The sequence below is a fragment of the Corvus moneduloides genome, chromosome 2, assembly GCF_009650955.1.
Source record: "Corvus moneduloides isolate bCorMon1 chromosome 2, bCorMon1.pri, whole genome shotgun sequence".
Taxonomy (NCBI): domain Eukaryota; kingdom Metazoa; phylum Chordata; class Aves; order Passeriformes; family Corvidae; genus Corvus; species Corvus moneduloides.
In genome coordinates this window covers 95,274,371-95,301,463 of record NC_045477.1, presented here as the reverse complement: position 1 = coordinate 95,301,463, position 27,093 = coordinate 95,274,371, and the positions used below count along the sequence as shown (strand labels likewise).

General features: G+C 45.3%; 1 protein-coding gene across 2 annotated transcripts; it reads right to left on the bottom strand.

The window, feature by feature from the left end:
* Window positions 1-4,191: 4,191 nt before the first annotated feature.
* Window positions 4,192-22,988, bottom strand: ECRG4 (ECRG4 augurin precursor). 2 transcript variants are annotated; one of them, XM_032100431.1, is made up of 5 exons: window positions 22,800-22,988; window positions 10,116-10,232; window positions 9,413-9,460; window positions 6,806-6,957; window positions 4,192-4,743 (listed from the first exon to the last, which is right to left on the bottom strand). In XM_032100431.1, the coding sequence occupies exons 2-5, from the start codon at window positions 10,198-10,200 to the stop codon at window positions 4,582-4,584; spliced, it is 447 nt and encodes a 148-aa protein (XP_031956322.1). In that variant the 5' UTR covers window positions 10,201-10,232; window positions 22,800-22,988; the 3' UTR covers window positions 4,192-4,581. The 2 variants fall into 2 exon arrangements, with proteins under 2 accessions (XP_031956322.1, XP_031956321.1); XM_032100430.1 differs by lacking the exon at window positions 22,800-22,988 and adding an exon at window positions 10,405-10,561.
* Window positions 22,989-27,093: the final 4,105 nt, after the last annotated feature.

The following is a 27,093-nucleotide window of genomic DNA, read 5'->3' as shown; positions in this document are numbered from 1 at the left end:
CAGGGATTTCAGGTGACCAAAGAGAATGCCTTATTTGCAGCTCTTGACTCCTTAGAGCTACCAGGAAGAGCAGCAATAGTTCTGAAGCAAAGCAGGGCTCCTTCTGTATGGCAGGAGGCTCCTGAGTGCAACTCTGTAGCAACAGGGAGGCTTTGCTAAAATAACACTTCCTATTTCTTGCAAAAAAACCAGATTTTGGTTCTCTGTTCCTTGTCTCAGTCCTCTCGCTTGTTTCATAATAGCAAGTCTGACAAGTCTTTGTCTGTTGCAGTGGTCCAGGCTACCACTGAGTTGACCAAGGAGCCACAAGGCCCTAAAACAGCAGCAGTACTCTGGTGGGCAGATGTCAGTGTATAGAGGTGCCTTCTTGGTTAGGGTGACTTCCCTTAGGCCTCCGTTCTTGTTATGTAGATTACCCTTTGTTATGCAGATTATCCTTTGATGGTTGGCCCATTGACCCTCCGCCTCTTTCTGCCTTACATAGTTCCAGTTCCAGAATGTTCTCCTTTCCTCGACACCCCATTGGCCTTGTATTCCAACCCCTCCCTTCGTGTTCTCCCATTGGTTTATGCATCCTGGCCCTGCCTACGCTCCTCCCCTGGATCCTTGTCCCATTGGTCCCTGGCCCTTTTTCCGCCCCTACTCCTCCCTGTATTTAATCCCTGGACCCTCCATAATCTGGGCTCTTTGTCCCTGGATCCCTTTATGCTCAGAATAAGCCCTGCTCATGGAATCCTACACAAAGAGCCCATCTGACTTCTTTGCCTCCAGTACTGCCTGCTGATTGCCTGTGTGTGTGTGCGTGTACACCTACCTCGGGTGCTGAGCGAGGACACAAGAGCTATCTGTGCTCTGCCCTAAGCGGACTCCTTGTGGGACACTCGGGGATCGGCCATGCTGCCTCGGCATCTGATTCATGAGCATGGGTGTGGCAAGTTGGTGCCTGAACAGGGACCCTACTACATCTTGGTTTGTTGCCATTTACAGCCTGGGACAAGCACCAGCTTGTTTATTCTTGCAGTGTTTTCCCCAGATGCTGACATGCTCTTCAGCAAGGAGCAGGATCCTCTGAATGCCGTGGTCCATACCACAGCTGAAGCAGCTGGAAGGTCCAAAGCACAAAGCACAGGGAACAGTGTCCTTAAGTGCTGTCCAGGCCATGCACAGCAGTCTGGGCTCTGTCCACCCCACTGCAGAGAAAGCTGCTTTAAGCACAGAAGGTGACATCTTCCACCTGGGAAACAGTCCTGGGATAGACACGCTCAACCCCCCCATCCCAAACAAGTTTGTGTCACAAGTAAGAACTTAAAGGGAATGATGACCTGTCACCCTCCAAAAAAGAAAAAAAAAAGAAAAAAGAGGCTGCTGCTGAAGACACTGAATTTGGAGAGAACAATCTCAGTCTGGGCTTGGGGAAGTGTATGAGAGTGGCTGTGGGGACACAGCAGCAATGCTTCTATGCTTTGGCAGAAGGGTTTGCTGGCAGGCGTTACCAGCAAAGGAGGCAGCACTGCCCTGTGAGTCTGATGGATCTGCCTGGCTGGCACCAACAAACTTGGGGATGTTGCAGCATCCGGCTTTGAAACATGAAGCACTGGAGCATGGCCAAGGTGTTCCTGCTCTGTAGGGAGCCACAATGAACAATTGCTGCTCTTCTGTCTTGCTGGAGATGTTACATGATGTCAGTGCTGGGATGGCTGAGGGTGATGGTGACGTGAAGGGCTCTGTGCTGCCTGCATAGCAGAATGGAAGTGCTGAGAGGAGGTGCACAGTTCTGTCTATGTTTTGGGACAGAAGTAGTCAAAGGAAATTAAACTTTGAAGTACTCCATGCATATCTGATGAAATTTTTTCCCCAATAGTCTTCTTCCTTTTGCCCAAGCCTGATGGCTCATCCTTGCTTGTTTTCCATCATTGCAACTGGTGCACTGCAAGCAGGTGCACCCCTCTGCAAGAAGGACGGTGCCTTCACTTCAGAGCTATTGCCTTGTGGTGGGTGACCCCAGCCAGCAGCAAAGTACCCTCACAGCCACTCCCTCCCCCTGCCCCAACAGGAGAGAATTAGACACTCAGGAATGACTACTCTTGAGGGCTGAGGTAAGAGTACTTTAATGAGTGAAGCAAAGAAGTGGGAAACCCAGGTGATGCAAAGGCCACTCACCATCTCTCCTAAGCAAGACTGGTGCTCACCCCATCTTTCAGAAATGGCTTCCCTGAAGGTAAAGCCCCCACCCTCTTAGTCTTCTTCCCAGCTTTTAGTGTTGAGCGAGTCATTATATCATTTGGAATTGGCCAAATGTTTGGGTCAGCTCTCCCACCCATGTCCCCTCCCAGCCCCTCACCCACTCCTAGCCTGCCTGCTGGGGAACAGTGTGAAAAACAGGCTGTGCAGGCACTGTTCACCCAAAAGCAAAAACATTTGTGTCCTGCCTACACTGGTTTAGTCACAAATCTAGAACATGGTATCGTACATGTTCTTACAGGGAAAGTTAACTCTGTCCCACTACTGAACCCTGAAACACAATATAATGGAAAAGACCTTTTTTTTTTATTTTTTCTCTTGGAGAATTCAGAAGACAGAGACCGTAGACTTGGTTGTGAGCCTGAAGGGCACAGATGACTAGACTGAGTCAGCCTGCAGGAATGGACAGAGTTTACAAAGGCCTAGGGAGGGATGGTCTTTATTTACAGCACTTTTTTTATTCTTCCTTTTTCAGCAGGTCTGAGTTCCCAATTGTAAATTCTGGGAAATGATGGAAATTATCAGTGTGGTTCAAACATTGCCAAATTCAGCGTACTTTTTTGATAATACACAAAATGGAACTATTCTTCTAGGAATAGGTGTTTTCCAACTGTGCAAAAGAGTCTGTGCTTGACTCAGAATATGATTATTCCGTATTTGGAATAAAGGCTCTCATAGTGAGGAAACACACCAATTTAAGCCAATTAAACTGGCAAGGATTCTGCCAAGATTAAGCCTAGGGAAGGCTGAGGGTTTGGAGCATGTTAGACTAGCGTGGATGCGTATGTGCAGAGAAGTGACTGTGTTCATTCAGTTTGGCTCTCTCAGCAAAGAGCTGTCTCCTGGGAAGTGTTCCTGCAGGGAGCTGGATAGTGTTGGGCTGCATCTCCTAGACACCAGTCCGTCACAAAACGAGGGTTTTGAGCAAAAGATTGGGAAATGCACTCAGAGTTATGAAAGAAAGAAGTGAAGTGTAAAGAGTGGTGTTGCCATGATCCATGCTTTGGAAATTTCCTGTAAGCTTTAGATGAGAGACTGCTAAAGCATCCATGCTGCCTTCTCTGACTGCTATAGTTGGTAGAACATATTTAATCTCTTTATCCTGATTCTTCAGTTCCAGAAGTCATGGAGGAGGCAGCCTTCCTCACCTGCCCCTTCCCTGTCCTCTACATTTGTCAAGTGCCAGCAGTGCTTTCCTCTGCTGAGCTCCTCCTGAAGCCCCTGACAGCTGAAATCTCCTTCCTACGCTGATATTGCTGTGATACAAAAATGGGTTATGTTTTGGGATTCTTAACATACATGGTACCACCAAAAATCCCCCTTTAATCCACTGTGTTTCACTAACAGATGCCCAGTCTCTGATATATTTTGATGCTCAGCCTAATGTGCATGTTCCAGTCTGAATTGGTGCAGAGGGAATTTTGCAGTAGGAAATTATGATGTCAGGGAATTGTGTTGGATGCTGTCTGACACTAACTTCATTTTAAATAGCTTACTTTGTTGTTTTATTCCCTATTTTGAGCTAGGCTGAAAGCTTGACGCTAAGTGGAATGGACACAAAGGGGAGTATTCAGCAAAGATAACCTTTGGGTTATCGTGCCTGGGAGGGGTTGGGGCCGCTCGAGTTGGATGCTCTGCGCCTCAGCAATTACTGCTGAAGTCAAGTTCCTGCCTTGAGCCCATTCCCTGGAGAATCCTTTCACAGGCTTTGTAGGTAGGCAAGCTCCTCTGCACTGAATTTAGCTTTTGTGAATATCTGTGTCCTTGACCCAACAGGAGCTGCAGGAGTGCCTTGTCAGGCTTGGAGGGCTGCACTCTGTAAGTATGGCAACGGCAGAGGAGGCAACAAGGCAGCACTTCAATTGACAGGAATCCTTTTTTTCTTTTCTCCCAAGAATAATTTGGTTTATTTGTTAATAGGAATGTGAATGGGCAGGCACATCTTAAATGTACTGGCTTATATTATGTATTATATATGCCAAAGTAGATGATACAATGTAATTTTGCAATTGATTGTAGGACAGCAAATGAAAAAGCCCTTTAAAAAGGAATCTGTAGTAATACAGTTGAGATTAAACTTGCTGTTATGAAGTCTACTAAATAATGGCAACCTGTTTATTTTATCAAAAAAGCTTTATTTCTCTAACACTTTTTATATATAGTGTACTACTAAGTAATGATAGTTTAAAAAAGTCATGTTGCTTTCATCAAAGTCTAGCTGTTCCTTTACTCTTGCTGTTTGACATGAATAGAAGTAAAAGCGGGGTCACTCTGGCTGAGGGAGGGCTCAGCCTCACCCAGTGCAGCCCTACAGGCACAGCTATAGTAGGATAAATGGCATTAGTAATCATCGTAGTTGACGCCTGCTCCGTGCCTGAAGGAGTGTGGGTTTCGTGGGCCAATGGGAGAATCTTCATCGTAGTGGTGCTGGTAGTACCCACCATAGTACTCATTACGGGCACGCCCCAAGTTTGTCCAGTAGGAGATGTCATCTTCAAATTTCTGCCAGAAAAAAAAGAGAACATTTGCTTTCCAGCCTGAAACTACAGTGATGAGATGGAACAGAAGTGGTGCAAGAGCGTCTTTCAGAAATTACGATCCTTTGCACATTGTCATAAAGGAAATCTTTAGATCTAAGGGGTTTTATGACTTGTACTCACCTTCTCTATGGGATTATCAGGACCCTGTGTGCAGGAATTGTCCTGCCTAGCCCCACCTGGGACCCAGCCCTACACCCCCTGCCCACTGCAAAGTGCTGAAACTGAGAGCGCCGTCACCTGAAACATGAACTAAGCACCTTTAACATTTATATTACCTTGTCAATGGTGGACTGCAGAATTATGTCAGTGTTTTACAATTAAAAATCCGAAGGTTCCATTCTCCCTTGTCTTGTGCCTTTAGTCACAATGTCCCTGACTGGGGTACAACAGGCTTTTGCTTTCTGTCTATGATCTCTCACTCCCACCTTGCACGGGTGAAAACGAAGGTACAGTGCAGCCTTCCAGCTATGGAAATGCAATAAGCACTTCAGTTCTGCTCCCAACAGCAGAGGAAAAATAGTGTGCAAGGATATCAAATACTTGCCAAGCCAAAGCCTTTCCATCTGAATTACTCTTTGGAAATATTTTTGGCTGAGGTTTGGGGAAAAAAAAAAGTTTTGCAAAATACACAATGGAGAAGTATGGACCAAGTCCTTTGCTGGAACAAACAGTTATTTCATTGTTAAAACTGTGTCTTAATACTCAAGAAAAGCTACTAAATGGATTCATTGTATCCCACAACAGGCCTCATTTCAGATTTTGAAATGCATACAGGAACTCAGAGGAGAATTCACTTTATCTGCATGGTTTGTCCTTGTTACTTTTGGTATTTGCCCCCAGTCTTCAGTTTCTGATGTATAAAACCACTTTTCCTATTTTTCCTATTCCTATTAGTGAAGGGGGATATAGCCATGCTGTTAAGAAATGACTTTTATCCACAGAATATCCAGGAGAATTTAGAAAAAAGTACCCTTCATTATTTTCAACTCAAGCAAAGGATTATTTTTCTAATTGTTGCAGCTTTGAAAATGAATGCATTCATCTTCCAAGCAATCCACATAGCATGAAGCTCCAAAATATATTCCAGCTTGCCTGTGCCAATGCAATCTCATTAAACATATTCATGCAGCTGATAGAAGCCAAGAATTCAACATCTATAACTATTTTTACCTCTTATTAAAAGCAGAAATGATTCTGCATGTGGGACTGCAACCAAATGCACTTTATTTGCCCTATTCCAGCATCTATTTAGTAGAGCTTTGTGCAGAGTTTGATTCCACTCCAGTGTTTTTACAAATAAACTGTTTTTTAAAAATGTATCCTTCTCATTTGAAGGGAGGTTGGCTGAACATTATCCAGTGGTTTTCCTTTCACATGTAGAGTGGAGGCACAGCTGCCAGTGTTCATGATGGTCAGGAGCTGCCCACGCTGTGGAGGCACAAGCGTGCGTTGGGTGCGTAATGTCAGTGCCATTTCACTGAGGAGTGCCAATCACAGCCAGCTTGGTTTGGATTTCTCAGCATGCTTAGAAGCTGATTAGGTTGAGGCTGACAAATTACTTTCCTGAAATGCGAGTGATTGCTTTGAGTCTGGCCACCTATTTCACAAAGCAAACTATGTTCATGTGTCCAGCTGCAATTTATTAAGCTTAAGTTTGATAGCAGGCAGGAACTCCATACAGGATCTTAATGTAATAATGCAAGGATCTCGAACAAGTAACAGAGCTTATATTTCTGTGTGACATTTGCCACTTTAAAAGAAGAAATCTGGGCAGGGACACCTTCTACTAGACCAGGTTGCTCAAAGCCCCATTCAACTTGGCCTTCAACAGTTAGAGGACTGGGGCATCAACCACGTCTCTGGGCATCCTGGTCTTGTGCCTCACAGTAAAGAATTTCTTCCTAACATCTAATCTAAATCTCTTCTTCTTTCATTTAAACCCAATCCCCTTTGTTCTATCCCTGTCTATTCTCCCTCTTTTTTTTATAAGCTGCCTTCTCTCCATGCTGCTCTCCATTTCTTACCTGCTCATCGAAGCCCAGGTACAGGAACTGCTGGTACCACTGCTGCACGTCGGGCTGGCTTCTGTCCCACAGCTGGCGCCTCTGGCGTCTCAGGCTGCTCAGGAACTCCTTGGCCGCTTTTGCTGACACCTCAGGCTTCACAGCAGCAGGGGCTGAAATTAATTCCCCCCACAAAAGGCATGCCAAGAAATTTTTGGTCAGCCTGAAGCATACTGCTTGCAGCAAGTAAGAAAATGATTCTCACATCATGCCATTACCTTTGTGCTTGCCAGTGCAGTGCCTGTAGCAGAGCAACAGTAATAAACCCAGGAATCACCAATGTAATAGGATTTCTCAGCTACCCTCATTCTCCTGGACTCTCAAAAAGCATTTCTGAGCACAAGTACAGCAGCGTACTGAAGAACTTAAATAAAAACACCCAGACTCAATGAGCATATACATAATGTGTTTTGTTTTCAGGAGAGAACAGGAGACTGGCCCTAAGTGCTAGAGTTGCAGTAATTGGGATAAAGATAAGAAGATAAAAAGACTGAGGAAGCTGGAGAAACACTGCTAACAGAGTGAAGGCAGAAACCCATAAAAAGATGGATTTTTGAATCTGATGTGTAAAAAAGTAGCATTTAAATGAGTGCTACTAAATGCCCTGTATGCCTGAAAATAAAAGCCCATCAGGTTTTCATAGCACCCTGTGTGGGGGATGCATGGAAATGCCCTCACCCTGCCAGACACAGACGTGCCATCTGGCTTGCTCCATGCCTAAGAGCAGCTTGCCATGGCTGCTGGACAAATCGATGCACCTCCCAAAGGCATGGATGAGAGGACTACACAGGATGAGAAGAAATGGCCTCAATTTGTGCCAGGGAAGGTTTAGATTGGATGTTAGGAAAAATTCCTTCACTTAAAGAGTGATCAAGCTTTCGAATGAGCTGCCTAGGGAAGTGGTGGGAATTGCCATCCCTGCTAGTGTTCTAAAAACGCGTAGATGTGGCACTTAGGGATGTGGTTTAGTGGTGAACATGACTGTGCTGGGTAAATGGTTGAACTTAAGCTTAGAGATCTTCTCCAATCTAGCAATTCTATGATTCTGTGACTGGCCAGCCTCAGGCCACACACAGAAATGATAAAATATGGCTGTTATCTGGCTGTGAAACAAGAAGTGTGTAGGAGTAGGAGGAGTCTTGGCTTCAGATGGTTCATTACAATGAGGGAGAAATCAGGACCACGGGTGTGCATGGGAATTTTGGAGGATGTGAGGGAAGAGGCTGGGGTAGACAGAGACATCGAGATGTGAAAACCACTGAAATAGGAGCTGGGCAGACTCACAGAGGAAGGAAAAGGACTACAGAGAGAAGGAGATTCTGGAGATAAAGGTGATAGATGAGTGTTGCAGTAAGTGGGAAATAGTAGGCTGTCCTGCAATGATGAGCTGGAAACTGATAACTCACCATGAGCTTGAACTGGGTGTTACTACTGGGAAGAGGGATAGCTGAGCAAATGCCCCATGAATGAGCCCTTGCACAAGGGATGCTGCCAGCAAGGGAAGCAGTGCTGTGCACTTGGCCTGCTCGCTTTAGAAACCAACCAGAGAAGGGGAGCAAGGCTGGAATTAAAGGGGCTGCATGTTCCCTCCATCATCAATTTTGCAGATTTTCCTGTCTAAGCCATGTTGTCTGCATGCTCCAAGAGCCTTTCCCAGGCAGTCCCTCTCCCCAGGGGACCTGAACAAACAAGTGGCCACTGCTGTGGTGCAGGAAGGTCGTTCCTATCTGCACACAAGCACTGCAGAATGGTGATGCAAGGGACCCGCACACAAGAGAGGTGGGTGGGATTTATATTTTAGTGCTGGTAAGAGGTGTGGAGTGATGCCAGAAAAAAAAACTCAGTAAGAAATTAGAAAGCCTTGCAGAAAGTAGGAGTCCCCTCTGTGGGGATGTAAATTCTTTGCTTCAGCCATAGAGCAGGCTGAGGGGAGCTGGCCAAAACTTCTGGGATGTTTCATCTGCCATGGTGCAGCTTGTTCCCAGCTGGCTTAGTTTCCACCACCTTACCTCAACCAGTGAGCCATTCCATGCTTCTGACTGCTGGGCCCTTGGCCATCATCTCTTCCAAAAAGGAAGCACACATAGGGCCAAGATAAAAAGAGCAAGTCAAGGCATCATAGGCAATCCAGGTTTGCGCATTTTCTTCTCTGTGCCTGAGCCAGCAGTATTTCCATGCATTATAATTCCTTGGAAAAGTTTGTGACTTCCCAGAATAAACCAGATAAATGCCACGTCTGCCATGCGTACACTGGAAAAGGTTGGTGCTGCACGCTGTGCAGAGCTAAAGGCAGGCATGCTGCCTGAGCTTGGGAACCCCAGATTTCAGAGGGAGCTGTGGGAAGCAGAGCCTCCAGCCCAACGTCCCAAACGGGCACGCAGGCACAGGCTCTGCCTGAGCAGGAGGTTTTTGTGTGGCCCGTGGTGAGAGTGTCCCTGTGCTTGCAGCTTCCTGCTCTGTCGGCAGTCTAGGAGCTGGGGGTACAGGGACAGCTCATCAGCAGCTTCGGCTGACAGCAACCGAGTCAGAGGAAAACAAAGGAAAGCACTTTGCTGTCTCTTTACTTACCTTCTCGTTTCTGAAGCATCAGTTTAAGCTTATTGCCCCTTGAAACATCTAGACAAATAAAACACATACATTTACTAAGGAGGAAATAACAACAACAAAAGATTATTTCTCAAAAACTGCCAGAAGTATTTTTGTTATAGTGTCAGCTCAACAGGCAAAGCAGACAAGTTTCTCCCAGGAGAAACTTGCTCTCTTTGCTCCCCTTTCCACAGTTGAGCACAATATACACTGCAGGGAAGCTTCTGACACTCCAGCATCCTCTCCCCAGCTCTCTTGGCAAGAGGAACCCAATTATGGCCTTCTTCACCAAGTAAATTATTATATTTTCCATCAGAAGACTGCAGCTGGTGTCAGTACCAGCACCCAGAGCAACATGATAATGCTGGAAGTCCCTGGTCACTGGGTGAGGGCTGTGCTAACAATCAGACTGCCCCAAAATTGTGCCTGGCATCCTGCCCCAAAGCACATCGAAGCAGTCATCCTGCTGATCCCCAGACGGGCAGCGCAACAAGAGACCTACAAGCGCTCGGCTGTTCCGAAATGCTTCAGTCACTTGCAAACAAGCACCTTTTTAAAAAGATGCCCAACTTGCACAAGATTTGCAGCTTCCCAAGGCTCTCACCCACGCGGGAGGCCGGGGGAAGGCTTTTTGCCGGGTGATGCTTTCCCTGTGTCCCGCATCCCGCACGCCGCGCTCACTCACCGGGGGCCGCGCAGAGCAGCGGGAGGAGGAGGAGGAGGAGGAGGGAGGCCCCGGGCAGGGCCCCGCGGGGACACGGCGGCGGCATCGCGGCAGGGGCGGCCAGGAGAGGAGTCCCACCTGTGCGGGAGGAGACGGAGAGGACGGAGGTGGAGGGAGGGACGGAGGAGCGGGAGCGGAGGGAAGGGCCCGTCCGACGGGCGGGGAGGGGCGGGGATGCGGCCGGGCGGGGGGGGCGAGGGCAGCGCTCCCCGCACCGGCAGCCAGCCCGGGATCCCGTGGGAATGCGCACCCTGCGCTCGGAGCGGGGCGAGATTCCTGCGGGCAGGACCAGGCACCCACCCGGGTGCTCGGCTGCTTCCCAGAAGCACTCTTCTTTTGGAGTTACACACAATCAATCCAGTGAGACTGGTAAAGACCTTCCAGCAGTTCATGCAGGCTTTTCTGACAGGGGAGTTAAAAAAAAATTTAAATGGCTGTGGCATGTCACTGCACATCGTTCTCGATATAAACCTCGTTTGTCAGATCCTTGGAACAGCACATGGAAATTGAGAGATTGCCTTCATGGAAAAACTAAACAGAATCAACCAAAGGTGACTTAGTTCAGGGTTTTCTCTGTCCCCCTTTCTCCCACCATCCCAACCCCCAGAAAATCTCAATGCATTTTAACTGATTAGCTTTAAAAAATAATTTGGAAAATTTTTTTCTGCATATGGACAGTTTTAGTTTATTGTAGGAACTCAGGGACCAAAAGCTAAACTCACAATCTAAGAGCCCTTGCTCGGCAGTTTCATAACTCTAATGGTGCCTAAACATACTCTTGCCTTTTCCTGATTCAGACTTAAACCTTCCCTCCATGAATTAATCTTCTATCAGTTCCTTCCCCTGCAGATGCCAGAAACACCCCAGATGAATTCCTAATGAATTCCTTACCCATCCTTAGACACAAACCTCTCTCTTCCCTCGCAGCAGAGACCCACAGCACTCAGGAGACCATAATGAGCATCTCACCTTCTTGCTGAACCTGTGCCAGCCTAGAGCAAGGGAGAGCTGAGCTTCCTCTGTAAACTACTTGTGAGAAATCTGGCAAATGCTGGGGCCTTGGCTCCCTGATAGAAGGATCGGTTCCAGATCAGTTGCAGATGAATACACACACACAGAGCGCACAGTCTATATATTGCAACTGTATATAAATACATATACTGAATATGGATGTGTGTGCATATACATAGCCACGAGCGCATGGTGAGGGAGCCATACAGGTACAGCTGATTGTGGGGGTGGGACCAGATCCCATGGCTGGCTTTTATACTCACTGTAAAATGCAGAAGGATCACCAGCATGGGCTGGTCCCTCAGCAGTGCCCCAGCCCCAGCCTGAATGCTGCTCCAGGAAATCGCTCCAGGAAATCGCTCCTGTTTGCCCCACACATCTTTCCTCTTCTGAAACAAATTACTTGGATCTGTGCTCAAAGTTTTTCCCTTGCTGCCCTTCATCCCCCAGCACCCTTGAGCTAAAGCTGAGGCAACTCTGCTCATCCTTTTTATAAAGACTTGTTACAAGGACATGTAGTGACAAGACAAGGAATAATGGCTTCAAACTGAAAGAGGATAGGTTTAGATTACATATTAGGAAGAAATTCTTTGCTGTGAGGGTGCTGAGACCCTGGAACTCCTTGCCCAGAGAAGTTGTGGATGCCCCATCCCTGCAAGTGTTCAAGGCCAGGTTGGATGGGGTTCTCTGAGCAACCTGATCTTTGGAAATGTGTCCCTGCTGATGGTGGGGAGGGATTGGAATGGGATCATCTTTAATGTCTCTTCCAACCCAAACCATTTTATGATTCTGTTATCCCAACCCAAGTGGCAGCAACAACAGCTTCAATCAAAGTGCCTCTGGCTCTCTGCACGAGCCACATCCTCCCACAGAGGCAGAGCAGGAGGGAGCAGCACCATCCTGATCCTTGTAATGGAAGAACTTCCATAGGAGGCTGGGGTCCCAGCTCAACTCCCATGCAAATGTGAACCAGAACTAGTTTGTCTTTTCTGTTTCTGTCACTGTTTTTGAGTGGTTTTTCCCTGTAGCCCCATGCTTCAAGTGTCAGCAGACAACACCGTGTGTTGGAGCAAATGCCCTTTCTCCTGAATCAATGCACTCTTTCATCAGCTTAACGCTGACAGCCTGTTTGCTAAAACCACCAGAGCTTTTGGGATAGTTACTTGCAGAGTATAGCTAGAAGGGACAGAAGTGAAGAACACATATGCAAGGCTACATGAAAAAGCTATGATGGAGTTAATTTATAAAACTAGGGGAATTAGTCATGAATATTCATGGTTTACTACTATACTGGTAATGGCAAAGGGTGTTGTGTTCAGCTGGTTGGTTTGTAACAAGCCTTGTGTGGGAGCTGGGGCTCAGTAGAACTTCAGGTGCTTTGTGGTTCTGGTCCAGGGAAATACAAAGCACAGAACCTCCTCTGGATAGCAAGTACATCATAATGACTCAAGAAACTGCTGGGATAAAATGCAATCTTGTGAAACCCAGAGAATGGATTGACTCAAGTACAAGGTTATTGTAGAAATTCATTGCTCTAGTGATGGAAGAAGTGATTGACAGATGACTATAATGCTCAGGTTTAAACTGAGTGCAGTGTCTTTGAGAAGAGGTCACTTTCTCAGCTCAGGGGACACAAGTTTTTGACATAAAGAAAAATATAACAGCACTTCTTTTCAAAGGCAAGGGTGAAAGGTGACTGGTGTTTTCCCAGTAGCAATCTCTTTATTTTCAGGTTGTTTTAAGGACTAAGGCAGTGTTGCCCTGGTATTGTAGTAAGACATATTTTTCTGCTGAGCTTGCAGCTACTGCATTGTTATTCCAAGTATTTACCCCCAAGTGAATATCCAAGCTTATTGACATGCCTGCAGTACCCCTTTCTGTTATTTGCCATGAAACCCACAGTTGCTGTGTGTACAGCTTGGAAACTGCAGTGTTTTCCTGGGATGTCTCCATCAGCAGTGACATTGCTCTCTTTAAAACCTCCCTTTCTTCAGCATGAAGGACTTTAAGGCTTGTCTTAGGGCTTGATTTGCCTCGACTGGCACACCAGTGCTGGAAGCTCTCTGCTGGCGTGGTTGGGCAGCATTCCCAAGGGCATTAGGTAAGCAAGTCTGCACTAATGATGTCATTCGGTTAAATGTCTTTCATCACCACTGGTGACAGTAGTAGACCCTTGATGTCAAAATTTTATTGAAAGATGTTAATTAATGCTGTCAGCAGGACTGTTCCCCAGACAGCTCTGGAATGAGGAGCAGTGAGCAGGGCCCCTTTCACACATGGTGTAAACTCCATCAAGCCCTCAGCATAACAAAGATCACGAATTGGAGGGATGCCTGCGGCAGGACAGCAGGGTGGAGCTGGCAGGATCATTACTTTCATGGCATGGGGTTCGACTGAGGACTATGGTCTTGCAAGCCTGAGGCAAAAATTTGGGAGCAATCCAGTGGAAACCACTCTGAACCTGACTTTTAGAAACTAGTCAGGAGCAAGGCAAGGAGCTCACTAAAGAAATTCTGATAGCCGAGTCTGCTACTGGCCAGCTTTGTCTTTGGAGCCTGCAGGATTTAGTGTGTTCTTTTGGGGTAAGCAAAGAAGGCCCTAGATTTTTAAACAGCTCTTCAACTTGCAGCAGGTTTGCCGACTACTCAGGCAACCCCCATTTCATCTGTGTGATCTCTGAGTTTATGTACACTGGTTTAAAGCCCAGCAGTTTAAAATTAAGCTACCTGAAATGGTGTGGGCATGTGTGGCTCTTTAACTGATCTGATTTAAATGGGGGGGGCGGGGAGGGGGGCAATCTCTGGCTCAAAGCATTCCAAGTTTTTAAGTGTTTTACCATTACTATTACTATTATTATTATTATTATTATACTACATTTTGCCTAAAATTAAGTACAAAGAAATCCCTGAATAGCAGAGATTCCTCTGCTTTTGCCTCTCATCACAGCAGCTGTTGAGAGAACTGTGGTTTATTCATTAAAATGTAAGAGAGAGTGTCAGTAATGGCTATTCAAGGGTATTCAGTAATTCCAAGCACAAAAAAAAATGCATTAAAAAGATTGATCTTGGTTTCTTTCCCTCTTTCTTTATTAGACTTCATGATTTTAAATGTTTCAACACAATAATGTTATTGAATACAGTGTAGATTAAATGCTTATATAATCACAGGACTACCAAAGCTGGATTTCCAAGAAAACCCCACCACCAAATATAGTGAGACTTAAGATAAAATAACGAGGCTCGACATCAGCATAGCTTAGTAGGAAAATAGATGAGTTCGAAATTGGCCAGGGAGTGCAGGAGATGACACTTCATCCTTTGCAAAGAAGCACCATGCGGATTTTAACAATCCACTAAAATCATCCCTTTGATCAAGAACACAGCAGCCTTTAACAGTGTTCCTAACACCCAGAAAATGATTACTTTCTGCTAATAAGGTTTTTACGAATCTCTCAGCCATATTGTCCTGGTCGCTTGCCTTAGGGTAGAGGCACTTGGCACTCCGAATCATTTTCTGCACACTATTCCAAGAAAAGTGCAGGAGTCCTGTTTTCTTTCCAAACAGAAGGAAGAATATTTAAATCATCAGTCAGTTCTTTCCAAAATATTTTGAGTTTCATCTCTGCCCCAGAGATGTACTGACAGTGACAGGACCAGCCCAAAGTCCCAGGGCAAACACCTTTTCTTCAGGAAAAGTTTATTTGTTGTCAGCTGTGAGTCTCATTGTCCTTGGCACATGGTTTGGGACACATTTCAGCCATTGCATCTCAACTGGTTGCACTGTTTCTTTGGTCCATTTTAGTAATGAATATTAGAGCTCATGTTTTCCATAAAAAACAGCTTAAAATAAAGTTGTTGGGATTTTTTTCTCCTGCTTGGCTACTGCTGATATGTTTCTCAGCTTCTGTCAGAGCCTGCCAGATAAGAAATGGTGTCTGTTGGTCTGTCCATCCTCCTTCCTTCACTGACTGACAGCACTTCGCTGCCCTCACTGCAGAATTAACCTTATTCCTCTGGTGATAAACTCAGTGAGAAGCAGATTAGTTCAGCAATGTTATCAGATCATGGCTGCTTCCTTTCCACAGAGGGATAAAAACATTCTCTCTCTAAGAAATCCTTCTCCTTTTTCTCTTTCACTGCCTCCAGCATACTTTTAGGATAAACCTGGTAGCATATAGCAAGTCTGCATGTCAGATTTAGCAGGAAGGGAGATGGAAAGGGACTCTAGTACATTAATACCTGTCTTTTTGACATGGCCTGATTTCATTCAAATCATTCTTTCCTTTACTGCTGTCATTTGGGATACCTATTTTTCATGCTTCAAAACTTTTTTTCTGAACTCTCATTTTTGAGATATTTTTTTACTTGTGTTCATTGCCTTATTTTATTATTCACATCCAGGATGCACACACACTTTCTTAAAAAATACCCTGAACAAACAAACAAAAAGACAGACCCACCAAACAAACAAGCTGCACCTACTCAAAGATTAGGAAATGCAAAGTCTCAAAAATCTTAAATGTAACAATTTGGTGTTAGCATCCCTATACCTCATTGCTGTCCTAATGGTTTGTACATGTTTCTCTTCTTTCCCCATAACTCTGGGCTTTCTCAGGGTGTGGGTGTTATTCATATAATAAAAAAAGCTGTCTGACCTTGTACTACATCATGTCACCCGTGCCACTGTTCCCAGTGATCCAGCCCTTCCCTGAAGAGTGTCCAACACTAATGCCAGAAGCTCCATTCTGGTTGCCCTGTCTTCCTGGGCCCTCAACCAAATCCTCATCATGACAGCATTACCTCCTTCCTCAGGCTTCACCAGGAAGCTGGTTTGGCAAAGCTCACTGCTTGGTAAGCACTGTCCCCAGAGCAGATGGCTGCAGAAAGAGAGGCAATCTGACTTGCACAGATCCCATCCCACCTGATTTCTTCCTTCTCCTGTCATGCATTTTGAGGCTTTGGCAGTGCCTAAAACTGGTCCCTGCAGGACAAATCAGTATCTTCATGACCCCTTAGTGATGACACTAGTTAAATGTGGGCATGTTCCGGAGTGGATTTCAGCTTGTGCAGGAAAGTTTACTAGCAGAACAGGTTTGCCTTCTGAGGAGCAAAGAGCCTGACACAGTGACAGGTTAATTTGTGATAGATCTGCCCAAGCTTTCCCTCCCTGTGCCTCAATCCCCACGGCACCAGGAGCCTGCAGCAATGCTCTGGCAAGCCCTGCGCATCTCCACTGCAACCTCGCCAGCATGGCCAGGAGCCTCAGAGACCTGCAGGGACACAGCATGTGCCTGCTGAGTATGTGCCGTAAAAATATGGGGATTTATTTGAAATGGTAGAAAGTGGGTGCATTTTCATGGGGAAGGAAAAGGGGAACACCCCAGAGAGCTGCTGCCACTCTTGGCTCAGTGTGAAGCCCACGTTTCAAAGCAGAGGAGCTGGAACATCGCCTGGAGTATGCAGGCATTTTCAGCATAAACAAAACAACCTGTTTTCCCCTGCCTGTGTTCTCAGGCAGGTAAGAATCACACGGGCTGCAGTTTTCAGCAGCACTGCCAGCCTGCCTGAGGCTGAAATATGAAATACAGCAGAGTCACCTGCAGCAGAGGGCAGGTGACTGCTCTCTCCTCGGGTCAAACATGAGCCCTTGGGAGCCTTAGTAACATGCAGTGCATCCCAGCTTAGAGCGTGATTCTCAGGTTATCAGAGCAGAAACCTCACTTGTCTTCCTGACTTTATCACATATGACCTTACACCTCTCTTGATCTGCTCTGTGGCCACTCTTGCTGGCTCTGCTTTATGTTTGTGCATCCCAGTTTCACCAATGGCCTGCCTGTGAACAAGCCTGTGCCTCTGCTCATCTGATGTTGGATTACCTCTTTGATTTACTGTTCGGTTTGTTTCCACGAGAATGCACTCTCTGTACTCTCTCTCTGCTGCTGCTGAGTAAGAGATCATGACATCTTTAATCTTCCCCCATGAAGCCTCACTGCACCCAGCTGTCCCTGGATGCCAGTGACTTCAAAGGGTGGGTGGCTGCAGGGTATGGAAATTCGAGGGGAGGTTTTTTTGCCTGCTGTGATCATTTAGGCACTCTCCCTGCAAGTATTCATGCACACATGCATTTTTAATCACAAGAGCCCCACGGAATCCCATTTATGTCAAGAAGATTAAATCCCACTCCACGTCTGGATATCACAAAACACTGTTGTACAAAAACATGGCTCCCCTGGAAAGGTGGGCATTTCATCCCCATCTCTTTGCTCTCCTGGGCCTGTGTTTGGTGAGTGACAGAAGGGAAGGCTGCTGGTCTCTGATCCCAAATCACAGCATGGAGCCTGGCCCAGCTCACATTAGCTCTCCTCATGCTAATAGGACTGCACAACTCCTGAACTCATGCTGGCTCTTCATCAACCAAGCAGAAGAACCTGCCTGCACTTGTTAGTGTAGACAGGCCTCCGGAATTCCTGCTCACTCCTCAAGGCATCGGCATAATTGCTCTTTTGCCCTGGAACTCCTGCCATGCAGGATGGCACAGAGGAGCTAAGATGCTGCCATCTATCTCCAGCATGCTGTTTCCCTTCCATCAAAAATGTCCTGGTAGGCAAGACAGCCACGGTCTGGGTGAGATCTCTCACTTTCTGGGCTGCATCAGATATCAATTTTAATCTGAAAGTTAATCAGCTTCAGAAAGAGGATTTCTGAGGATGTCATTCTTCAAGTTGGAATGAGCAATTCAATCAAACTTTTACCAAAACCAACAGAAAATTCTTTCCCTTCCTCTTCTCTCAAGACCTGCCATTATAAATCTTTGTGTTTGACTCCTTTTTTATTTGAAAGAGGACCACAGTGATTTTTGCTTTAAAGAATGTTGTCCTGGTTTAATGCATTTTCACATCCCGCATGGCAGATCTGTAGTACTGTCCCTGAGTGAAAGACAGTGACTGCCTTTTTATTAGGTAATGTTACCACCTAATGGCTACAATGAAAAGATGCTTTCACCTGGTAACTATTTATTAAAATGGGCTGCAAGTCTAATACATATTCCTGAACAGTATTTGGAACTGGGGAGGACCTGAGCTGGGTAATGCCCTGATGCCCTGATGCCACCAATGTCTTTCTTTCACGTGTGTGTCCAGGTTAGGGTTTAGCCATAGAGCAGTGAGTAAACACACAGACAAACCTTTGAGAACCTCTTGTACCTTGCAGAAATGGCACGAGCACAGTAATGACTCTATAATAGATTGGGAGAGGCCACACAGTGGTATTAGACTGTTTATTTTTACTCAAGTTATACTGGAATACAAACATCTTCTTAAAGATGGTCACTTAAACTTCTCATTTTTATGTTGGTTAATGTAGATGCAGGGGCAGCAATATAATTTTGATGTTATATTGTCCTTAGATCCAAAATCAGCAAGTCCAACCACTGGCCAATCACCACCTGGTCAACTAAACCATGCAGTGCCACGTCCAGTTGTTTCTTGAACACCTCCAGGGATGGTGACTCCACCATCTCCATAGGCAGCCCATTCCAGTGTTTAACAACCCTTTCTGTGAAGTTCTTTCTGAATTTCAGTTGTTGATAATCACTTGTTAACCAGAGATGGGAAGATCACCACATCATAGAAACATTTAGTAGGGAAAGACCTTTAAGATCATGGAGTCCAATGACAAACCTTCCACTGTCGAGTCCACCACTAAACCATGTCTCTAAGTGCCAAATCCATGCATCTTTTAAAAGCCTTCAGGGATGGTGACTCCAATGCTTCCCTGGACAGCAGGGAGGAGATAGGAGCAGATAGGAAGCTTTCTGCTGTTTGGTTTTTTTCAATGAAGAGAAAATGACAGATCAGCCATAATTTGAAATCAAACACTGTACCCATCATGGGAGCGCATTCTTCAGAGATTGAGCCTGGTCAGCCACTGTGCAAATTTTAGGCACCTGGATAAGAAAAGTCCTGGTTCTGCTGATTTAAATCTAAGAGTTCTTGGGTTTAGTAAAACCAACACTTTACCCTTGATAATTTCATGTGAAATTTTTGTCATGGGGTTTGAGAAGGCCATGTTATGAGAAATTATTTTGCACTTAGAAAAAAAAGCACCAAATACAACCAAATCACTGAATCATTACAAAGCCACTAAATATGCCCATGGAAAAGCTTTTCCATAATACTAATCTTACATGAGTTACTAATTTTATTTTGCACTTAATCCATACTGAGATGTTTGGAGAGGAAGGAGAGAAATACACAAAAGAAAAGAGAAACACACAGCAGAAAGAAGACAGAACTACACAGTGGAGAAAGGACTTTTTATCTTATAAGAAGGAACACATGTTGTAAGGCATGTATTTTAATAAAGAAACCAAAACCCTCAAATCTCCACTGCTGTCACCGTTCCTATAGAGTTCCCATCAAACCTACAGTCTCAATATATGAAACAATCAATCAGTCTCCCTAGCCATGGAGAGATCCCACTGCCCAAGGCATAGATTGATTTCCCTGCGAGCGCACAGGCAACTCCAGGCAAGGCTAAAAAAAGGAACAGATTAAAACAAAGGCTGACAGAATTCCTTCATTTTGGTTTCAACAAATTCCACCTCTTATTATTTCATCTGAGGTGTCTCTCTCCTATTCATCTGCAGTTTCCACTTAAACATCATATATTTTCTTTTAAAAATAAGCTCTCATTATAGACAACTAAACTCTTATGTGTAAATAAACAATACAAACTAGGAATATTAATCAAAGGTCTAAACACATTTTCTGCATAGCAAATATGTTGGAAAATGTATCTTCCTATTTCCTTCCCAGACTATGTAGGCAGCTTCAGGAACAAATTATCCAAAATAATCTGAGGCTGAGTTTATGACAAGAACAATTACAATTATGAAACAAATGCATTTTGCTTACTGATATTTGAATTCCGTGCATGGACAATGAATGTGCAGGTAGTGGAGCAGCCTCCCTTCTGAAGCACTTTTAGCCTAATTGGATGTGTAATGGGCTCAGAGTCTAAGGGGAAATATCAGACGGATGTTAACAACACTGGAACAACTTCAAAAGAATTGCCTTGGACTACACGATCTTTCTAAATCAAGGAGAGTTTTTTCTCCTTGTCAAAAGACAGTCTCTGTCACAGGTACTCTTCTTGATCCTGAAACATAATTTTATACAGGGATGTCAGAGTACCTGAATTTTGCACATGGTCAGCCCAGAGTGATGTCTTCTAGCCTTAAAATCAATGCATCTCTCTTGGATGTAAAAGGAAGGAAAAGACAGGTGGTAGTGTAGGGTTTGTACATTTACAAGTCACCTACAAAATGGATGTCTCTGAATTTATACAAAAATGCCTGCTGAAGCAAACTTTCCTCCAATCTAACCATTATTGTTTTCCCATCAATTGCTCAGCAGTGGCTTCAGGCAATACCTGAAACAGGATGGCAGCTGATGACAGCACTACGAGGACCAGAGAGGCTGCAAGTAAGAGGCAGAGGAGACAAAAGCAGTGGCATAACATTAGAAAGACCAACAGGCAAGAATGAGACCTGATTCTGCAAGGCCTTGACAAATTCCATTTAGTCCCCAAAGCTGAAGACTTGCACTTGTGCCTCCTGCCGAGGATGAAAACTCATCCTCCTGCTGAGGATGAAATCTGTGTGGTGAGTGGTAAGAATGTTCTCCGTAAGCACAGCCTTCACAAAGCAAAGGAACACAGATGTGCCTTTTCCCTTAGCTACACTGAGACCCAACCATCAGTTAGTGGCTGACACAGGGAAGGACTGACATAAGGGCTTATTCTCCTATAACTGAAAATCCAGGTTTGATGCACGCTCTGTTAACTGTTCAATTCCAAAGGCTTCAGCATCTTTTCTCAGTAACCGCACTTGGTAATCAATATCTTCAGAGGCCACTGACACAGCCTTAAAGGCATCCCATCTGTGTCTGTCGTTGGAAAGCTCCTCATCTCTGTGTATCCACATTAGTATTCACAGGGAACGAAACCGTATTTAAAAAATACATTGAGTGTTAGGCTTTTAAAAAACATGGTGGATTTATTACAGAGTGTCAGTGTGTTGCAATACCCAATGAACATTCACGTGAGAAGCCCCAGAAAAGAGCAGGCCCCGCACAGTTTCTTACAGACAACACTTCTGTACATCATTAACTCTTCCCCATAGTAAATCAAGCCAAACACAGCATGCAAACATTTCTGCATTTCAGCCTGTGCTAAATAAATGCTTTTTCCTATTGTTTTTAATGACAGATGTTTCCCTTTGAATTTTCATGCACTAGCACAGAACATTCTACAGTCACCTTAAAACTCTGCATGTGTACATGAATGTATGTGAATAAACTGAAATGGTCAAATATGCAGAACCTCTGCTAGCCAATTTTCTTTTTAAAACATTATCTGTCCATCACCGTTCTCTGCATTTGCTAAGGGGTGATGTTCTTCCACCCAACCAAAACTTCCCTAAACAAGATAGATTCTTAAAAATGTACAAATTAAGACTCATTCATGAGAACTGTCCTCTTTATTAGGCACTTGTTTGGCGCCAAGAATATAGCTTGTCTGAAACCAAGACCTTAGCAGGTCTTAGCAACAGTTCGGTTCAAAGAGTTTGGGAGCAGACCATGCCTGATTTAACCACATGCCTCCAAACAGCATACACAGAGCAGGCTGCCTTGCCCCAGGTCCTCTTGCCCAGCTTGCAGCACAGCATTTTCCTGCAGGGTTGTGGTGAATTGTCACTTCTGACCATTTTAATCAGTCCAGCTGTAGGGATGCTGTGGCTGGGTTGGGACGCACGTGTCCTTGGAGCACTGCAGCTACAACTGCATCACTGAGTTTTTAATGTCTTCTGAAAACCTGGCTCAGGTCTGCAGGCTACCTAGGCTATTGAGCTGGTAAAAACCAGCCTGAGGAGGTGGGGCAACCAAGCCTTTACAAACATATTAACGGATGATCAGATTTGAAAATTAAAAGTACACTGTGGTTGCTGCCTTCAGCTTGCTTTCAGGAATCAGAGTGAAGCTGAGCCACTCAATTGTCAAACTTGCTTTTGCTGCAAATACTCTCCCTTTATTCCCCAAACATGGCATTCTTAATTGTACCTATAAATTACTTCTTCAGTCCTCTTGTGTAGCAGCATGAAAAACAAGTTTTAACATGGAATGTGACAAATCTACAGCAGTACACAAACCATAAGACATCTGTGCTACAAACTGCACATTTCATCAAAGAAGTGATTTTTTTAGTTGTTTTCTCATTGGTCAGCTGCAACAAAGAAAGTAATAACAAACAATAGATTTCCCAGAGACTCTGCTAATATGCCCTCTATGTCCACTCATTTCTAACACTTTCAGTTGTTTCCTCCGCTGCAGGGAGCACATTCACACCCCGGTGTGTACACATGCAGGCATGCACAGACAGACAAAGAGCATCCTTGCAGCAAGGAAAATGCCCTGCATAAGCCTACACATCACTGAAGGCTGAAACATTTCTTCATGACACCCACAGTTGTTGTCAGGGAAGGAGTAAGATGCCACAATAATTTTTTCGAAAGAACACTAACATGTTTTTGACATTCCTCCCCTTCCTCCAGCAGACAAATATTTTATCAGTTTACCTTTAATGTAATATGCTTCCTGTCTCCTTCCCAGGATGGGAATGCCTGGCCAGAAGAAATGACCTTTCCTGCCACAGAACAAGTTTCTCTTTATTCCAGCATGCCTTGCCTCCTGCAAGCAGGGCAAGAAGCGGCCAAGGCTGTGAGCGCGGGAGCCACGGGACTGCTGGGGATGCCGGGTGTGAAAGGCGAGTTTATTTCTCTCCCAAATCCCAGCCCCTTGGCTGTAGGCGTCTACCCAGCACTCCTTGGACCAAGTGTGGAGAATCACATTTCTCCTTGATCAGGCCGGCTGCCTGGAGGAAGATGATTGCAAGCAGATGTACCCATGTTCTCATGTGAAAGGAATTTCAGCTTTTGTGTCGGCTGTACTGTACGATGAGCGCCCAGCTCCAGGGAGTATTTTAGTGCTCTTTAATTCCTTGCAGGTGCTGGGAACCAGTATGTGCTGGTGCAGCAGAGCTGAGACCCAGAAGGGATGGCACACCTGGGGTCAGCAGGAGGGTCAGAGGCCAAAGGCATGACCAGCAGGCTCACCTTACTTCAGGGAACAAGGCTGGGATTCATAAAGACCCATTTTCCTGGTAAACACCAGTTACGCTCAAAACTTCACAAGGCTGCAGCAGCAAAACTGTGTTTTACCACAAGTGCAGTGGTTTTAACCTCTTGTTGTGGATGATCCAGGAGGAATAAACAAGATGGACGTCAATAATATCAAATTAATTTATCTGAATATGTAACTAACAAGGAACAGACAATGAGTGTGGCATCTGTACATTAAAAAGCTCTTCTTTTTAGTGGGACATCTCAGTAATGTTGCAAATGGCCCAAGGAAATTGCAATCAATTTAAACAAACATTTGATGAAGTTGCAGCTGTATTTTGGAGGCACATTATGTATTTTTAGAATGGCTAAGACAGGACACATATCCAGACATTCAGTGGAAATGGACATACCCTTTGGATCATACTTCAGGATGTCTGGCCACATTAGGGTGAATATTCATGCTTATGGGACATACCATCACATACAGTGGCAAAGCAGCTGTATGCAGTCCATAAGGGCCCAGACACTGCACATGGGGCTCACCTCCAGGCAGCCTGCCACATGTCCACATTCATGTTGGAGTACTGGGAGGAGAGGCTCTACTTACTGCCACCACTTGGAAATAACATGATCATGCAGACCTCAAAAGTACCACCACAGGGGCTTGCTGTTTACTCAGCAAAACCCAGTCCACCTGGCACAGATTTTTAAACCTAAACGAACAGCACCTGGAAGCCACTAAAAGCCTTTTCTTTTCTTTGCTGACTCCACAGAAAACATCAGTGCTTACTCGAGGAGATGCCTTCTTAGAAAAATAAAATTTAGCTTCAGGGCTGATCTGTGAAGCTCCGATGCGGTGAATGCGTTTTTAACAGCAAAGGTGGGTTAAGCAAACTCTGCCCTGCTTTTCCCCACATTGCTGTGTTTGCCCACACAGCTCTTCATAGAGCCATGCAGTGGTCCGGATCAGGGAAGGAGCTTTGGCAGCAAATACCCCAAGGGAAGAGGTAGAAACAACCTTCCCATCATTTCACTCGATCCCCTGATTCACCCTCTCACTGACAGCACAGGGAACAGGAAAACACCATGCAGTGTTGAGAGCCAAGTCAGATGAGACTGAGACACACTGTGATGTCTCACCACCAAGAACAGCCTCTGTCCTCCCTTCATCCCTTCCAGGAGCTACTCTCACTGCCTATACCACCTTGACTCCAGCACCACGTGTCTTCACCCGCACAGTTTAACTCACTAGATCATCAGAAAAATAAGCTGGAAGAAGAATAATCCAGCAAAAACTAACCGAGCAGTAATGGAAGATTCACCCCTGCTTTAACTGCACAGTGGCAGCAGCAACACGCTTTGTGGTAAGGGCTGTACCAGCACACAGGGAGGCTCACTTGCTGTAGGTATTCCTTAAGAAGCTCTCATAACATTTCAGCCTATTTTCCTGGACAATGAAGAAGCCTCTGCAGAGACACCTGCTCAAAAGCCACGCAGAAGATAAGCCCCTCCAGTATTTTGTTCTGCAAGGGCTTTAAAATCCCTGGCCCTCTGTCTGGCCCAAAAGTCTTGTCTTTTGTGAGTAATTTCCCTGAAGTAGATGAAGGGCTGCCAACCAGAGTAGTTTGGGAGAGGAATCCAGTCCTTGGGACACTTTTGGGCTGGGAGATGGGGACACAAATCTGCCACTAGTATTATTTTTACAGCAATGGGAACAAAAAGGGACTCCAGTGGCTTGGTTGCTTTTTATCACCTTGCTGACTCCAACTTTTGCAGCCAGAAGATAGTGCATGCCCTTGCTTGTTCCCAGGCACTCATCCTCATGCAGGTTTCTGTCTGCACACACCTTGCTGGCTATTTAGAGACTGAAGCATGTGCCAAGGAGCTGCCTTCATGGACCTCTGGCAGTACGCAGGGGACACGTGCCTGCATGGCCCCACGGATGGGGCTTCATGCGACTCCCTGTACTGTACACACCCAGCTCGTAGCACCCTGACCCTCATTGTCCAGGTGCCACAGAGCAGGGGATGCTGAGGGCACCCAGCCCTTTGCCACAGGCCCTCATGGAGGTGTAGCTGATGTTACACTTGTGGCTGAAGGCAACTCATGGGGGAGCTTTGCTGCTCCCTCTTCCCATGATTCATGACTGTCCTCCAGCCAGAAGAGCCTGATGATGCCCCAGTGTGCCACTGCCAGGGGTGAAGTGAGATGGAAGCTACACCAGAAAGGCACCTCAGTGAAGCTCATGAGCAAGAGCAACCCTGCCACATGGCCTAATCCAGGCTCCTTCTGCAGGCTGCATTTCCGAGCCGGAACATTCAGCATGTGGCTGATACAACAAATCACCTATCAGACAGAAGTCTAGTTCCCTGTCTGTCTGGGTAAAACACTGATAGGTAGCAACTCTGGGAGAAACCTTCCATAATACAGAAACCTAAATTTCAGCTAAGCAAAAACTTTGCATAAAAGGATTTCTGATGTTGCTCACAGCCACCTTTCTTATAGCCTATTACTCTAAGTCTGCATTTTTTTGTAATCAAAACTTTCCTGCATAAGCCCAGTGGCCAGAAGAACAGCTCTGAAGCAATACCCCAATTCAGAAGAACAAATCTTTATAAGCTAGAACCAATCACTCAGATAATGTTTTTCAAAAACTAAAAAATAAGGATTAGGAAAATAGTCATGAGACAAATCAAGTAAGACTGTGTGAGAATTTTGCCCCGGTACATAGCCTTGTGTTATTAAACCAGTAACTGGAGCAGAAAGCTCCTTCTAGACAGATGCAAAGGGGGAAAAAAAGGGGTGTTGACGAGTCATTAGTCTGAATTACTGGAAAGTAGGCAGCAAACTGACAGGTAGCTTCCAGCAAATTTCTGTGTAAAGGTTTAGTAGAACTTTCCCAACCAAAGCTTTGAGATGACTTTCACTCCTGATCACTAAGAAAGGCTTAGACATTACCCTGAGGAAGCATCGATATTTAGAAATCTGGTAACGCACATGTGATGGGGAAATGTCAGCAGAAGGTGGCTACTTTTAGCACTGTGGGAGATGGACAGAAGGGAATTCTGTTCATGAAGATATTTTATTTCAGATTGCTTGACCCATACTATTTAAATAGCACATCAGCCTAAATCAGAAAGAAAGACAGTTTCCTTTTTTACACTTGAGATTTTGCTTTGTGTTGTCTATAATTGCTGTAAACAGATCCTGCAGTTACTGAGCTATATAGTAACTAAATAATCTATTTTGGGGAAATTCTTCCTGTTCTCCTGCTGACTTTGCCTCTTTTTGGCTGCCCCCCTGCCTCCTCACATTCCAGTCATGGCTCTGTTTATACTCCAGTATTTTTCACAGTACCAATAGCTCAGACTGGAGCATACTTGCACCTCTCTCCCTTATGCTAATGGACCTTGCTAGGAATGGCCCCTGCTAGGAATGGCCCCTTCTGTGAGGACATGGGTGAGCTCTCAGAGCTCAGCAGCATTTTGTTGAAGGCATCGACACACAGGTACCCTGCTGCCAGCTTTATTGAATAAATAACTACAATATCATTTTTTGGAGAGGGGTGGTGGAGTGGTGAGAAACCACAGCATCTTTTCCACCATCACCCTGTCCCAGTTAAATGAGTGAATTCCGTCAAAATCCTCCTCCCCTTCAGACTTCAACGCTTGTCTAAAGCAGATGGCCCCATAAATAATATATCCTAGGAAACCTGATCAGTCACCTCTGGGATGTGCTTGAGCTCCCG